At 40.1% G+C, this 17,800-nt stretch overlaps 1 protein-coding gene across 1 annotated transcript in view; it reads left to right on the top strand.

Annotated features, from left to right (window-relative positions):
* The window catches only part of CLCN4 (chloride voltage-gated channel 4), a 47,895-nt gene that overhangs the window by 14,144 nt on the left and 15,951 nt on the right, over positions 1-17,800 (top strand). The window contains exons 5-9 of the mRNA XM_072137835.1: positions 5,919-6,106; positions 9,355-9,477; positions 11,355-11,561; positions 11,650-11,730; positions 13,189-13,734. Of these exons, the coding sequence (XP_071993936.1) occupies positions 5,919-6,106; positions 9,355-9,477; positions 11,355-11,561; positions 11,650-11,730; positions 13,189-13,734 (1,145 nt within the window). The remainder of the gene's footprint in view (positions 1-5,918; positions 6,107-9,354; positions 9,478-11,354; positions 11,562-11,649; positions 11,731-13,188; positions 13,735-17,800) is intronic.

Genomic DNA, 17,800 nt, shown 5'->3' with positions numbered 1-17,800 from the left:
GTATACCTTGTCATCTTCCCCTATATGGATAGAGGAGTCCTATTTCAAGCTGATGGAATCCATTTTGAATGAGCTGATTTGGGGCCGGAAAAAAGTGAGAATGAAAATGCAGTCTTTATATAGCCCAATTGGAGAAGGAGGTCTGGGGATCCCCTTTTTTAGAGGGTATTTTTTGGCCGCGCAGGTAGTACGCTTAGTAAAATGGAAGGAGACACACTGGCTTAATAAGCTGGTGTTTTGCTCAGAGGGCAAGGTGAGAATTATTTTTGAATTTTTGGAAAGTTACCTGGGGAAGGAAGAACCGTTTAACAAATGGACATTATGTAAGACAATAACAAAGGCCTGGAAGGCATATAAAAAGATTCTAAACATTACAGGATTTATAGAAGAGTCTCCGATCTGGTTCAATGAGAACCTGGGGGAAATAGATAAAGTACCAGACAGGATATTTTGGGAGAAACTTGGAGTGAGATATGTAGGACAAGTATGGAAGGATAATAAAAAAAAAAAAAAAGAAAAGATGATGTAGTTATATATTTTAGGCTGTGCTACTGACCTTTACCGAGCCACAACATTGGGGCAGATTTACTTACCCGGTCCTGTCGCAATCCAGCGGCGCGTGCTCCGTTCTCCTATCTTGGGTGCAGGTAAGCGCGTGTCAAGCGACACATTTTTTTAAAAAATTCTGTGTTTTTTCCGAAACCGCCGGGTTTCTATTGCGTGCATGCCGGCGCCGATGTGCCGCAATCCGATTGCGTGCGCCAAAAACCCGGGGCAATTCGGCGTAAATCAGTCATTTTCAGGAAACCCAATGAAAAATAGCGATTCAAGCCCTTAGTAAATGTGTACAACAGTTTTCTTTGCTTTCATTTGCACTGCAGCTGGAGATCAATAGATAAACTAAGGGTGCGAGCCCAAGCAAGCACAGGGCCGGAGAGTAGGAGAGGTGAGCCATAGGCAGGCAATTGGCCACGCGCAAGTTTGAGACACTGCGGCACATTTACTTACCCAGCCACTGGATTGTCCGACGATTGCTGTACTATTCACTAAAATCATGCGTCCGTTATGCTGCATTAGTCGCTTCCCCGCTCAGATCTGACAGAGTTCACCATCTTTTTAGTGGTGCTAAAGTGCTAGGGCTGAGTGCATTAGCGTGCAACACAATTTAAAAGTTAAATCCCGTGCTCAGTCCGAATCAGACGGATTGTCCAACGGCACGCCCCCTAAATTGTGTCGCATGGAACCTAGTGCAGCTGCATCAAAAAAGGATCGTGTGCCCCAAAATCACAGCGTGCACACTTGCCCAGAAAGCCCCGAAAAAGGTGCATAGTCCGACAAAAATGAGCAGCTCGACCCTTAGTAAATGAACCCCACTGTTTGCTAACCATACCGTGATCGGGAGCCATAGCCTTATATTGTGACCGTGATCAGGCCGCAATTGGTGCACCCAGATCTGAATGAACCCTTGATCAGTAGCACTACAACTTGGGGTGTCAGACATCCGGGTACACGCTGGCAATTCCAAATGTAGGTATGATACACTATATGTGGTTTTTGTACATTTATTAATTAAATAAAATTTGTCCCTTATCCTATGGAATCTGTAGTGTGATTTGTTGTCCAATGTGGACAGTTTGTGAATATTAGAATATATCCAGCCACTAAAATCCATATTACCAACACACTTTTTAATAGGTTGGGAAAATGAAATGATACATTTGTACATAAATGAAATCTTTGTTCCTATAATAAATGAGCTCAACTAAACCAGTGTCATCCGGATACTTCTGGTCTTTCTCCAGTACAATGTTTTTTTTTTAAAATGTCTACCATTCCCCTTATTTTTGTAAAATAATTAATAAAAGTTTATTTATATTTTTGCACAATTTGTTTGAAGTCTGGTGTTTTTCGTGTAGGACAAATAGATTCAGTGTAGTCATGGGATCTGCCAATTCTCTCTAGGCGTGTTCCTCACCGCTTTAATGAACTGGGCTACATTTAGCTATACTTTGCCTGTTCTAGTCAATTATTACAACTTCTGCAGATTCTGTCAGGATTATCCTGGAGGTTAATGTCTTGTACAGTGTAGACACATGAATGTAGTTTTTCATCAACACTACTGTAAATACCTGTTCTGGAGAACTAATGCGTTTGTCTAGGGGCTGTCATACTCATTTTGGCAATTATGTAGTTATTAAGCAGCTGCCAAGAATGTTCTGGTGTAGCAGAGAAAGATGTTGCAGATACAGTCTCAGAAATGTCTATTGTCTTTTTTTATTCATATTGGGTTAGAGAGGTGGGGAGAAGTGTAGCGTTACATTGATGGCCTCTTAGACAATGCCATGGAACAACTCTCATCATCTATGCCAGTCTCGATCTCCCCTGTGCCATCGTATAGACTCACCTAATTCATTAAAAGGCGCTTGAATTAGGCAGTCGGGTATTTTTTCCTTTATGAAGAGTCTTACTGCTGGTTTAGCTAATATCCCAAGTCATGTAACAAGGCTTCCTGAAAGTCAGGCATTGATGTACTGTATAGGGAGCTGTCTTCTTTAAGATGGCACATGGCATAGTTTTCCTTCCATCCTGGCAATCCTATTTGCATATTCATTTCCCAGAATTATTAGCAGGCATAGCATTTAAGACTAAATATGTAAAGGCAATGTCAATAAGGAGATTTTTCTGCCAGAATCCCAGATCTAAGTTGCATTTAAAAACCCAAGATTCTTCTCTGCCCTAATGATTATAATAATAACAACATGAACACGTTTGTGAAAAGTGTGGCACGAATGTTCATATGGATGACTAAAAAAAAAAAAAAAAAAAAAAAAAATTTAAATAAACAGGTGGATACAGGAAATTGGGTGATGGGGAGGTTGAGTACCATACCCCTGATTTAAACCGAGGCCTAATATATGGCTATGTATTCGGTCACCCTAAATGTACCACATTTAGTCAGTGTTGATCCACAATAAACATATTGAAAACAACGAGTACCTCTCATCTGAGAGGAGAAAGAAGGATCGACTAAAGAGATGCAAGTTAAACGATAACAAAATCTTTATTTGTGACAACAATGCTCAAAGTTAAAATGCATTAAAAATACAAGTGGTGGGATACAGAAAGAGAAAGCCGGGCCGACCCGGACAGGGCAAAGTTGTAAAGGGGTAACTCTTATCGGGTAAGAAACTGAACAAAAAGCGCCAACGCATTGGCAGTTGAGCTGCGAAATTTCTTAATTTCTATAGGCAGAGTGGTGGTATTGTCCCGACCACTCTGAAACATATGGTATGTGAAGGGTATATTTCCTGTGCCTGGGTGAAACAACCTATGGCTACAGGGAGGAAAGAATTATACTGCTATCAGCTCTTACCCGATAATGGGAAATGTGAGGTGTCTTTGCCACTGACCGGGAGGGTCCGCGTCCCCGACGTACGTTTCGGCTCGGAGTGAGCCTTCGTCTGGGGGTAGCGTCCTCCCGCACTGGGGCCGGAATATAACAAAGAGATGGACCAATGAGCGTTCCGGAAGTAGCACATGTGATCGCGGGTCACGTGATGCGTGAGATCACGGCTAACAGGGTCACGTGACTCGGTATCGCGAGATCACACGGGCTGCGTCGGAGTTTGACAGAAAATAGATAAGATCTAGTAGAAGGGCGCATGCGTGAAGAGCGCCTCCGAGCCAAGACTGTCTTTACCAGGTATTGCATGGAACATGAATTTACCAACTAAAGGTAACCATAGTTTGAAATGCTTTTGAGGGTGTATGACTAGTGCGATCTAAGAGGGGAAGGGGGGATTATGTGTACAAAAATACAGAAGTATATATAAAAAAAAAAAAAAAAAAAAAAAATTGATTAAATACAACGTGTTAAATGAGGTAAGTGTATGGGTAGGCACAACCCTACCTCAATTGGAATACTCTATAAAGTGACATGTGCATATTACAGACCATATATAATGGATATATGGTTGATAGAGTGACATGTGCATGTACAAAATATAAAATATAATGCGAATACATATATATACAAATACACAGTGTGCCATAACAACATATATATACAACTGGCAGCCATACATTATATAAAACTACACAATATAAAAGTTATATGTATATATGGTATGCATATGTGATCATAATTGATAAAGTGACATGTGCATATGCAAGGTATAGAATATATAATGCAAATACATATATATACAAATACACAGTGTGCCATAACGACATATATATACAACTGGCAGCCATACATTATATAAAACTACACAGTGCAAAAATTACACAATATAAAAATGTATATATGGTATGCATATGTAATCATTAAGCTCCATAGTATCATATATTTAAGCACACCAATGCCATGCTGGAGAGATGCTGTTATGCTCCCCATTTAAACGGTTGAAATCAGTACATCGTATTAGCCATTTTATACAGGGTGTGACAGTAGGTGAACCACAAATTGTGTCAGACGTCATAGTGAAGGACAAGGTGAATTGGGAAGTGAGTGGTGGGGGAGTGAAGGATTGAAGGTGAGGAGGGTACACATAACATAAACACATGTTATATTGTGTAATTTTTGCACTGTGTAGTTTTATATAATGTATGGCTGCCAGTTGTATATATATGTCGTTATGGCACACTGTGTATTTGTATATATATGTATTTGCATTATATATTCTATACCTTGCATATGCACATGTCACTTTATCAATTATGATCACATATGCATACCATATATACATATAACTTTTATATTGTGTAGTTTTATATAATGTATGGCTGCCAGTTGTATATATATGTTGTTATGGCACACTGTGTATTTGTATATATATGTATTCGCATTATATTTTATATTTTGTACATGCACATGTCACTCTATCAACCATATATCCATTATATATGGTCTGTAATATGCACATGTCACTTTATAGAGTATTCCAATTGAGGTAGGGTTGTGCCTACCCATACACTTACCTCATTTAACACGTTGTATTTAATCAATTTTTTTTTTTTTTTTTTTTTTTATATATACTTCTGTATTTTTGTACACATAATCCCCCCTTCCCCTCTTAGATCGCACTAGTCATACACCCTCAAAAGCATTTCAAACTATGGTTACCTTTAGTTGGTAAATTCATGTTCCATGCAATACCTGGTAAAGACAGTCTTGGCTCGGAGGCGCTCTTCACGCATGCGCCCTTCTACTAGATCTTATCTATTTTCTGTCAAACTCCGACGCAGCCCGTGTGATCTCGCGATACCGAGTCACGTGACCCTGTTAGCCGTGATCTCACGCATCACGTGACCCGCGATCACATGTGCTACTTCCGGAACGCTCATTGGTCCATCTCTTTGTTATATTCCGGCCCCAGTGCGGGAGGACGCTACCCCCAGACGAAGGCTCACTCCGAGCCGAAACGTACGTCGGGGACGCGGACCCTCCCGGTCAGTGGCAAAGACACCTCACATTTCCCATTATCGGGTAAGAGCTGATAGCAGTATAATTCTTTCCTCCCTGTAGCCATAGGTTGTTTCACCCAGGCACAGGAAATATACCCTTCACATACCATATGTTTCAGAGTGGTCGGGACAATACCACCACTCTGCCTATAGAAATTAAGAAATTTCGCAGCTCAACTGCCAATGCGTTGGCGCTTTTTGTTCAGTTTCTTACCCGATAAGAGTTACCCCTTTACAACTTTGCCCTGTCCGGGTCGGCCCGGCTTTCTCTTTCTGTATCCCACCACTTGTATTTTTAATGCATTTTAACTTTGAGCATTGTTGTCACAAATAAAGATTTTGTTATCGTTTAACTTGCATCTCTTTAGTCGATCCTTCTTTCTCCTCTCAGATGAGAGGTACTCGTTGTTTTCAATATGGATGACTAATAATATTGTTCTTGTACTTTCTAGGTACTTTGGCAGGTGTTATAGACCTGGCAGTGGACTGGATGACAGACCTAAAAGAGGGAATATGTCTTAATGGCTTCTGGTACAGTCATGAACAGTGCTGCTGGACATCAGATGAAACCACCTTTGATGATCGCAATAAGTGTCCTCAATGGCAGAAATGGTCTGAACTGATGATTGATAAATCCGAGGTAATGCTGACTGCATGTTAGGTTGTGAGATTACTTATGCTTAGTTTAGAGAGAAACCCTGTGTCAGTGTAATGGAAATACATTTAATTTTAACCTCGTCCTGCCCCTTAATGGTTTTCAGATAAACCAGGAAAACTCTTTGAAACAATTTATGGAAATGTTACTGTAACAGTAGGTAGCTCTGCACACATCTAAGTACAGGTCTCGCAGAAGGTCCACACTTATAACCTGAGGTTGATTCCCTACTATATCCAGAGATCTCTCATCTGAGAAGTAGATGCGTCACATACTTGGCTTGATACAGAGTAAACATGTTTATATTTGTTTTTTTGGGTCAATTTCTTTTCTGAAGGCTCAGGAAAAATAACAACAGATCTTAATTTGCCTTGGCAAGTCAGTACATTTCTGCTACAGCATAGTACTAGTACTAGCTACTAGCTATGATTCACATATACAGACTTAAGGAATACAAGACATGGCAGACAGGGGCTAAGGGGGAGAGCTGCAGAGGTCCCAATACATCTGAGCCCCAGTAACTAGGAGAAGTGTGTGTGTGTGTGTGTGGGGGGGGGGGATGTTGTGGAGATAGTTGAATACTGATCAACCTTATAATTAATAGCAGGTGAATGACAATACCTGTAATCTGAGAATATGTGTGGCTGTAAGGGAGATGTCACATGTGCCATTTAGATTGCACTTAGACTGTAGCTAAGGAGAAATTTGTGTTAACATTCATGTTTAAAAAAAAACATTGGACCAGATCTATTATTGTGGCTGCGCCTGTTTTCTGCCATACTTTGCACTGACAAAAACATCTTTGGATTCTGAACATGTATTTAAGAAATCTCTGAGCCAGTTTTGTGCCGCAGCTAAACAGTGCCCATCAAGAAAAAAAAAATGTGCACCAAAAGGGTCGAGTTAGTGCTTAGTCAGTCGAAGTTTGTGACGCATTTAATAGAACAACTCTACAGAATTGGGTCCTATGCTGTTAAAGGTACACCTAAAAAATTATGTTGCACACTTTCTGAGCAGTGCAGGGGGAGCCAGATTAATTTGGCATACCAGGCAAATTTGTGAGGCAAACTGCACGTAATTCAGTTTGCCTCACTTTTGATAAATCTGGGCCACTGAGTAAAGCAGCTACATGAAGTGTATAGTCTGTGCTGTGTGAGCACTAATGGTTCATAGCTTCTCCGTACTTTGCTGAGTACAAGGTAGAGGAGGGGAAGCTGCATGAGGTGAAAAGAGAATCAGAGATAGTTCTGTAGAATCACAGACTGAAAGGATTGACATCTGTATGCACAGCACTGAACACATTCAACACTGCTACACACAGAGAGAGCGCAGACTTCTTCCTCTGTGAGCAGAGAACAGCAGCCCCTCCCCTATTTCTCTCAAAATATAGTTTACAAATGTACAATTCATAAAAGAGACAAGCAAAGCCAGGCGCAGACATAGTGCAAGAGCCAGGATAAAGTGAAGAATATAACAAAGAAACTGCTGGATATAGATAATCAGCATAATAGGCAAAGTTGTTCTATATCCAAAGAACTATTGATTTGTGGGGAAAAAAAAGTTTTGTGCTGTAAATCTCCTATTAGACCCTTTTCCGCTGCATTGTGACAAGTTGCCTTTTTGGGCTTTATCCATTGCAAAAACAGTATACTGGATACTTATTCATTGCTTAGTACTGGGTGAACTCAGTCCTGATCCCTTGGAATGGGTGCCATGTGGTTAGGAATAGGTTCCATTGCTGTAAGTACCCACTTCATAGTGCTAGTTCTGTGCAGCTGGTAATGACCAATCATAGCTGAGAAAAGTTGACACCTCACACTGTACTAATGCCTTGGGTCACTTAACACCTAGTATGTAACTTCGCTCCGTATGGGCGAATTGTGCACCGCAACAACATTCGTTAGTATGTAACTTACTGCATGTACTGTCTGATATTCATTGCTACGAATAAGCAAACAAAAACAAAAATGTGCATCACTAAGTACCAAGTGGTACTACAGTTTTACTAGAAAACTAAATACTGTATATACTTGAGTATAAGCCGACCTAAGTATAAGCCGAGGTAACTAATTTGAACACAAAAAAATAGGAAACAACACAATAGGAAAACCTATTGCCTCGAGCATAAGCGTAGGGTGAGAAATGCATTGATCACAGCCTCCACTCAGTATATACCTATTTAGCCCTTTGCCCCCTAGTATATAGCCAGCCAATGCCCCCTAGTATGTAGCCTGCAGCCCCCTGACCCCAGGATATAGCCTGCCAGCCCATGCCTTCCAGTATATAGCCTGTCAGCACATACCCCCAGTATATAGTTAGCCGTCCCATGCCTTCTAGCATATAGCGAGCCAGCCCATGCTCCCAGTATATAGCCATCCCATGAACTTTAGTATATAGCCAGCCAGCCCATGACATCTAGTATATAGCCAGCCAGCCCATATCTTCTAGTAAATAGCCAGCCAGCTCATTCCCTCTAGTATATAGCCAGCCCATGCCCCCAGTATATAGCCAGCCACCTAACCCCCAGCATATAGCCAGCCAGCCCATTTCCTCTAGTATATAGCTATCCAGCCATGAACCCCAGTATATAGCCAACCCATGCCCCTTAGTTTATAGCCAGACTTGTCCCCAGTATAAAGCCAGCCCATGCACCCTTGTAGGTAGTCAGTAACCCCTGTCACCAGTCTATAGCCTGCCAGCCCATGCTGAATATAGCTAGCAGCCCATACCTTCCAGTATATAATCAGCAGTCCCTGCACCAGTATATAGCCTGCCAGCCCATGCCCCCTAGTATATTGCCTGCCAAACCCTACCCTCTTGTATATAGCCACCCAGTCCATGCCCCTAAGTATATAGCCAGCTAGCTCATGTCCCCCAGTATATAGCCTGCCAGCCCTTTTCCCCCAGTATATAGCCAGCAGCCCCTGTCCCCATATATATCCCAAATAAGCCCAGCCAATTAAAAAAAAAATGAATTTTGTACTCACCTTTCTGTCGACAGGTGTCTTTTCAGCACATTTTGTGTGCCGAAAAACTCGGCTTATATTCCAGTATATATGTATATATATATATATATATATATATATATATATATATATACTCGCCCATGTGTAGCTGTCACATAGTTTCTTTTTGAACTACCATTACTGGTAACTTTAAAATTAACCAGCATTAACTTTATGTCTTATGATAGTCTCATACACTTTATTGATACTTTGTGTGATTATTTTCAGGGTGCAAGTGCATATATCTTAAATTACTTCCTTTATACTATGTGGGCATTGACTTTCGCCTTTTTGGCTGTTTCCTTGGTTAGAGTCTTTGCACCTTATGCCTGTGGCTCTGGAATTCCTGAGGTAAGATATTATAACTTTTATTCATATTTAACTTCATTTTTTGTCAGTGTTTTGTTGCAAATTATATTGAAATTTCCTGTACTGTCCCAAGGTTTCAGATATACTTCTTTCAATTGAGGTAAATTATGTGCACTGCCAGTTGTGGGTGAGGCCAAATATAGGTCTGCATTATGAGTTCTTTTTCTATTACTGGTGTATGCATTTATGCTAGCGGTTAGTCAGTTTCATAAATATTTCCTTGTGATTGGAACCTGTCCACCAAACTTTAGACTTCATTACACAGAAACTTTCAGGGCAACTACAGTTCCTTATGGGCCTGTGGTTTCGTGTCCTTAATGTTCCTAGAAGTTCCCAACAAGGTGCATCCATTCAACTCTGGAGCTCTGGTGCTGGTGTGTTGATTCAGTGGAACCAGTATAGTACACCCTGGCTTCATTGAACATGTACCCTACCTTATTTCATTAATGCACAGACACTGATGCCACTTGACCAAGGTAAGTACTATATATTTGTTTGCTTTTTTATTGTGTGCATAGACAGAAAAAATACAGGGGGATTTGGGATACTAAATCATCAATCTATAAGGATCTGTGTGTGGATTAGTGTCGCAGATCACCCTGGCTGCTTCCCTTTAAAGGGGTTGTCTAAGAGTTAAGTTCAGGGGCTTAACTTAAGGGGGTGCAGAGGTTGCGGTCGCCCAAGGGACCAAGAGGTTTAGGGGGCCCTTATGGTGTCACTTTCCCATATGAGAAAACTATTACTATAAACCATACATTATAGCCTGGGGCCTGGCACAGACTTTGCACTGGGGCCCATCAGCTTCTAGTTAAGCCACTGGTTAAGGTAGTTCATTACTGAAGGCCATGGAGATCCAACAACTCAAACTTTTCACTGTTATGCTTGGATTTGCAGGTGTACAAAGCCAGAAGTTGTAGTAGCCATCTTATGCTATTGCAGTTTATCTTTCATTTTTTGAATGGGAGCTGAACTGAAGTAGTTCACATAGGCCATTACACAGTGTATTTGGAGAGAGAAAGATGTGACCTGCACATTCACACAGTATACAAAGATCTATTGCCACTATGCAACAAATCAGAGTTCTTCAAGGACAGACCATTAATTGTAACTCTAGGAAACCCCTGTATTGTCTCAATATGTGTTCACATTAAGTTGTTTGTAGATATCTGAAAAATGTAATTATAAAAAAGCTGGATATGCAACAAAAATATTATATAAGGTGTGGGTAATTTTAGAGAGAGATCAGAGGTTTGACATCTGTGTATCCGAAGTCATGTGCGCTACAAAATTCCAGTTTTATAGTGAACTAAAACTTAGCCATGCAATGTGTTGTACATTATGCGTGAAGCAAATTCCTTGGTTCATTAAGAACATGCTGCTTGTCTTCAGATACAAGACGCTATAGATTTGTAGACTTGTGTGGTCAAAGCAAGAAGTACAGCTCCATAGTCATCCTTAATAAGATAGGTAATGAAAACTAAGCTATTTTTACAACAGAAATCTGTGTCCCTTGATCCTTTATGATGATGCATAGTAAGGGTTTGTTATATGGACCTATAATCCTGGAAGTGCTCCTGCACGTAGACAGGCCCATTTTACTTGTGTAAATGTCCTTCATGTATAATACACCTATACGCACATACCTGTAGCCTATACAGAATATGTATAAAGCATGCTCTTTGATGGGCGGTGACATATCAATATGAAATATTAAGTGCTATATAGTAACTTAGAACAGTGAGCAAACTATTCCTTGTAAATGAAAACTTGGGTTGCATATGCTATTATATGCTATTATATGCATATGCAAAGTCTCCATAAGCATAAAGTCTAAACATGTTCCTTTTCTATTGTTCTAGATAAAAACCATCCTCAGTGGTTTTATTATAAGGGGCTACCTAGGAAAATGGACACTGCTGATAAAAACAGTCACTTTAGTCCTTGTGGTGTCTTCAGGATTGAGTCTCGGAAAAGAGGGACCCTCGGTGCATGTCGCATGCTGCTGTGGCAACCTATTCAGTAGCCTATTGTCCAAGTACAGTAAGAATGAAGGGAAAAGGAGGGAAGTAAGTAAATAAGATTGACAGTGAAATAGGTGATTTGATGTATTGACCGATTTGCAAGTTTTCTATAACTGTCCAATGTCTGTTCTAGGTACTCTCAGCAGCAGCTGCAGTAGGAGTCTCTGTTGCATTTGGAGCCCCAATTGGTGGCGTGCTCTTCAGTTTGGAAGAGGTATTTTATTGTTTAAAGAAATGTTATTCACATTTTTGGACATAGTGGAACAGATATACTAAAACTGTCTGAAACATAGACTAGACAGATATATGCTGCTCCAGATATAATGGCAGATGCCAATTATATATCTGTTGCATTATTACAGTGTTTATTCTAACTTAGGCAATTCTATTAGGTGCCTCAGTATGGCCTGAAAATACAAATTTCAAAATGTTACGCATTTCCATGCCTGCCATTGCAAATTACACTATACCCCCTTTTCCAGAAACCCAATAATTGTTAAGAACCACCACTTTTTTGTCCAAATCTCAAAACTGTGAAAATAGAGTCTAAACACTTCTAGTCTGACTTGCATTCTCATGCAGGCTACAGCAGAATTCTACATTAGGCAGTACCTGGTGGAGAATTCAACCGCGCGCTGGAGCCAGGGGTAAGCCTAACCTCTCTGCTGCCTGAGGCAAACTATAAAGAGACGCCCCCCCTGCCATAAATGTAATATATCAGAGTGCATCAGGACTAGGCCCATCAAATTGGTTTGTTGTGGAAATGCAAAATACATACAGTGTGTTGCTATATAAAATATAATACATACAGTGTGCTGCCATATAAAATATAATACATACAGCGTTAAAATTGATGGGAAGATGCATAGAGCCATATACAGGACTGTTCTGGAAGAAAACCTCTTGTAGTCTGCAAAAGAGCTGAGACTGGGACTAAGAATCTATGGAAACTACTGTTCACAAACGCTCTCCACCCAACCTCACTGAGCTTGAGCTGTTTTCCAAGGAAGAATGGGCAAGAATATAATTCTCCAGATGTGCAAAACTGATAGAGACCTAGAGCCCCAAGTAACTTGCAGCATGTAATTGCAGCAAAAGGGGGGGGCTGCAAAGTATTACATTAATGGGCCAAATAATATTGCACACCCCACTTTTCAGTTTCTTATTTCTTACAAAAGTTTAAAATATCCAATAAATTTAATTCCATTTCACAATTTTGTCCCATTTCGAAATTTTATATCTTAATGTTTGAAGCCTGAAATGTGGCTTCATGTGTACATAGCACAATCCTAAACACCATTATGTTCTGTGCCCCCCTATAAGTTATAATACCCACACCTTTATTCCTAGGTGTCAATGGTCCACACTCATAGTAAATAGGAGTAAAGGAGTTTAGGGTACACTGTCAGTCTGTGGCAGCAGTCTGGCCAAAAAAACAAAACCTTCCAGCTCTGAGGGTGTCCCTCTGTAGCTCTACGCCCAAGACACAACCCTCAAGTGCAAATATAGTCCTGCACTCAAATCATACAATAAAAGTAAACAATAAAAATGGCAGTGCATCTTTATCTATACTGAACTTCATCTAGTTTCTAATTATAAGACATAAACATCTAATTTCTATATTGTCAAGAAAAATCTTTCCTTGCTTGCTCATTTTTACAATTTCTTTTAGGTCAGTTACTATTTTCCTTTAAAAACCCTATGGCGTTCATTTTTTGCTGCTCTGGTGGCTGCATTTACTCTGAGATCAATCAACCCTTTCGGGAACAGTCGTTTGGTCCTCTTTTATGTGGAATATCATACACCTTGGTACATGGCTGAGCTTTTTCCTTTTATTCTCCTTGGAGTTTTTGGAGGACTCTGGGGAACACTCTTTATACGTTGTAACATTGCTTGGTGTCGCAGACGTAAGACCACAAGCCTTGGCAAGTACCCAGTCTTGGAAGTCATAGTGGTGACAGCAATCACAGCCATAATAGCTTACCCGAACCCATACACACGAAGAAGTACAAGTGAACTCATCTCCGAGCTATTCAATGACTGTGGTGCTCTTGAGTCTTCTCAACTCTGTGATTACATTAATGATATTAACATGACCAGACCTGTGGATGACATCCCTGATAGACCAGCTGGTCCAGGAGTGTACACTGCAATGTGGCAACTGGCGTTGGCTCTTGTCTTTAAAATCATAATAACGATTTTTACATTCGGAATGAAGGTAAGTGAAGTAAATATAGTGATAATGCTCTTATAGTATACATTACATTTTTGTATGTTATGAACTTTAGGGTTTTGAACAGAGTTGTCCATATACTTAACTTTTTTATGTTGGACAGTAGTGAATGAAATGCAATGGAATACGAAATGGCTGTTTCCTCTGTGCACATCTGTAGGTACTCCTTCCACATCCTGCTTACATGTCTCCATGGATTGATGTTTTTGTGTCTCCTAAATATGTTATTTGAGAGTGGGTGCCATCTTCTTTCAACCAATTTTTGGTGGGACTTACCTTCCATTTTATTCCATTTACTACATATACATTTTGGCTGTGCATGGGTATGAGGGAGTTGGGACAAATAATTTGGGTGACAACCTTCCTCATGAGAATATCAACCCCTACTCTAACCTCCAAATTAAGAACAAAAGGCTATTTAGCTAAACTGAGTATGCATTTGCATTTGGCTGGCAGCTATTTCGAATGTAAGGCCACCTTGAAATCTATTTTCATCCTTAGGGTTGCACATCTAACAGTAAAGGTGTGGCAGTAACATTAGGGGTTCAAGGGTAACATTGATAAGGTTCCATCCACTTGTATATTAAAGGGGAATTCTGGGAATATGAACATCTGATACAAAAAATAATGCTATAAAAAGATGAATATAAAAAGCTCAATGCCATTAGTCACAAAATGGAGCTTAAATAATTTGATTTTATGATTCACAAAATTTTATGGGGTTTATAAAGTATGCGGGATTATCACCAAGATGGCTACCACTGGAAACTACAAGTCCCATGATCCTTTAGGTCTCAGTAACTCCTCCTCCCTCTTATGCGCTGCTCCCAGTGATGATGTAACAAACATTCTTGCTCTGTTACCATAGTAATGATGTGTAACTGCCATCACTACACATTACCTCACTGAGATGGTTTCTGACCACAACACTGACCATACTGGATGCACTGCAACCAACTGACTATAGCTAAGCATAGTGGTGATCACATGATCTGTCCAAGCAGGTGCAGGACACGTGATGTGGACATGAGACCAGCAGCCATCTCCTGTCCTGTGTCTGCTCCACGCTGAGAAAATCAACAGACTTATTAAAGGGCCAGTGGCATTTTAATTCTGCTACATTTCTTTAAATAACATCTAATTACATATTGGCTTATATACAAAAGACCCTTTTGTATATGAATTATGCTTATTCCTGGAATACCCCTGTAATTAAACAGTTTAATTTGTTTGTGTATTGTGCACTTCACTTTTGTATTGCAATTACATGGATCAAAATGTTGCTCAAAAAGTATTAAAATCTAAATAAAAAACTTCCTATGAAAAGACAAAAAAATCTTGCTCATTAGTAAATCGTTAACATAAATGACCACCTTGGAGAATTATCACAATCACTAAAATATTTTTAATGATGCATTCCGTTCAGAGTCTTCAGATCTTGCCATGGTACTAAAATCACACTCCAATAAAAAATACATCAAGCTCTAAAGATATACTCCGACAAACTCTGGAGATGACAATCAATAAATAATGTTACCTCAAATGTATAATATATTAGTATAGCATTCTGTATAGCTTTATATAAAGGACATCACGTCATCTTTTTGCAAGCCCTTTAAGTAAAATTTACTGATGGGCTTTGTTTTTTACTGAGAGCCGTGCCCCTTGATCTGAGTTTTAACCCATGCATGTTTTAAGCTTTGTTTCACAAATGTTGCCTATTTGACATTTAGGTTCTATGTCAGTTAAGATAAAGGGAACAATAGATTGTTAGTTGAAAGTTGGTTCCTACATCTTAGGGTTAAGAGACAATAACAGTACCAGCCACGTACACCTGACACTTTAATAGATATTTATTGTAATTTATATAAAACACCATAAACATCAGGAACTTTGTGGGAGATTTATCACTTTTTTTGGCATAAAAAAGTGGCAAAAAATCCCAATGGCCCTTTCCCACCACTCAGAAATAATGGCTTAAACATAGAACCATTGCTAGTGCAACAATGTGCAAAACGAGATTTATAGATTTTTTTTTAAATATTTGAAAAAAGTTGCAAGGTCCCAGAGAGATCTATTAAAGGGCCGACGGCACTTTAATGTTGTTATCCAGCTGTTAAAACTAACTTAGGGCCGGGCTAGGGTGGGCTAGTTAAAGATAATAAACATCTACTTACCTCCTCCAGTGCTGCCGATGTCCCGCGTCGCGGTCCCTTTGATCCGTGCCCCTGTTTGTTTACAGGGGCACAGAAGCCACGCACAGGGAGCTTCCGGCTAGCGAGGTGGCCGGCTCCTCCCATCCGTCCCCATCTCTCAGCGCTGTAAGCCCCTGTAAACAAACCGGCGCACAGAAGAGACTGAACGCGGCGCGGGCCATTGGCAGCGCTGGGCGAGGTAAGTAGATGTTTATTATCTTTAACTAGCCCACCCTAATCTGAAAAAAAGTGGAGCTCCATAGGCAGTCATAGAACTAAGAGGCGCCTAATGATAAATCTCCCCCTATGCGTGTATAAAATACAGACAGATGTATAACATGAACACACAATGGCATAATTAGCAAGACATATTAGCATCTACTGTTGGATTCCCTAAAGACAATGTGAGGCGTCAATTGTGTGGGGACAGTATTTACATGTCATGGTCATGTTTCACTGTAACATCTAAAGCAGGGTTCCCCAAACTACGGCCCGCGGGCCACATGCGGCCCGCGGACCGTTTCGATCCGGCCCCCGACACTTTGCGCGCCAGCGCCGGGCCCTCGCGGCCTGCAACAGTCGGGCAGGAGCCTCCGTCCGGACAGGAAGCTCCTGCCCATCGCTGTATAGTGCTTGGTGCGGCCGGAAACGGCCGCTCGAGCACTATAACTGGAGCGATGTGGCCGGAATACAACCCCGGCGCACATCGCTCCATGAACTAGGCTGCGCGGCCGCGCGATGACGTCATCACGCGGCCGCGCACCCCTTCCTGCCCGGACGCGGCAACATGATAGAAGACTTAGGTGAGTACAGGGTTTTTATTTTTTTTATTAAAGGGCAGTAAAAAGATTGTGGCGACTGGGGGCTAGTATAGTTAGTATGAGGGGCAGCTTAGGAAATAATTAATTATAAGGGGTAGCTTAGGAAATAATTAATTATAAGGGGTAGCTTAGGAAATAATTAATTATAAGGGGTAGCTTAGGAAATAATTAATTATGAGGGGCAGAATAGGAAATAATTAATTATGAGGGGTACAATAGGGAATAATTAATTATGAGGGGCAGATTAGTAAATAATTAATTATGAGGCACAGTATAGGAATAATTAATTATGAGGGGCAGCATAGGAAATAATTAATTATAAGGGGCAGCATAGGAAATAATTAATTATGAGGGGCAGCATAGGAAATAATTAATTATGAGGGGCAGCATAGGAAATAATTAATTATGAGGGGTAGAATAGGAAGTAATTAATTATGAGGCGCAGTATAGGAAATAATTAATTATGAGGGGTAGAATAGGAAGTAATTAATTATGAGGCGCAGTATAGGAAATAATTAATTATGAGGGGTAGAATAGGAAGTAATTAATTATGAGGCGCAGCATAGGAAATAATTAATTATGAGGGGTAGAATAGGAAGTAATTAATTATGAGGCGCAGCATAGGAAATAATTAATTATGAGGGGCAGCATAGGAAATAATTAATTATGAGGGGTAGAATAGGAAATAATTAATTATGAGGCGCAGTATAGGAATAATTAATTATGAGGGGCAGCATAGGAAATAATTAATTATAAGGGGCAGCATAGGAAATAATTAATTATGAGGGGTATAATAGGAAATAATTAATTATGAGGCGCAGTATAGGAATAATTAATTATGAGGGGCAGCATAGGAAATAATTAATGGTGCGGGTATAGGAAATAATTAATTATGAGGGGCAGTTTAGTAATTAATGGGGGGTAGGCATATTCAATAATTAATGGAGAGAGGGAGGTCCCAGTATATTAATTAATTAATTAATTGGGCCAATATATAAAATAGTTCAGAAGGGGGTGCAGTACCGGTATATTAAA

This window comes from Engystomops pustulosus, chromosome 2 (assembly GCF_040894005.1).
Source record: "Engystomops pustulosus chromosome 2, aEngPut4.maternal, whole genome shotgun sequence".
NCBI classification, from domain to species: domain Eukaryota; kingdom Metazoa; phylum Chordata; class Amphibia; order Anura; family Leptodactylidae; genus Engystomops; species Engystomops pustulosus.
This window is presented reverse-complemented; position numbering and strand designations above follow the sequence as displayed.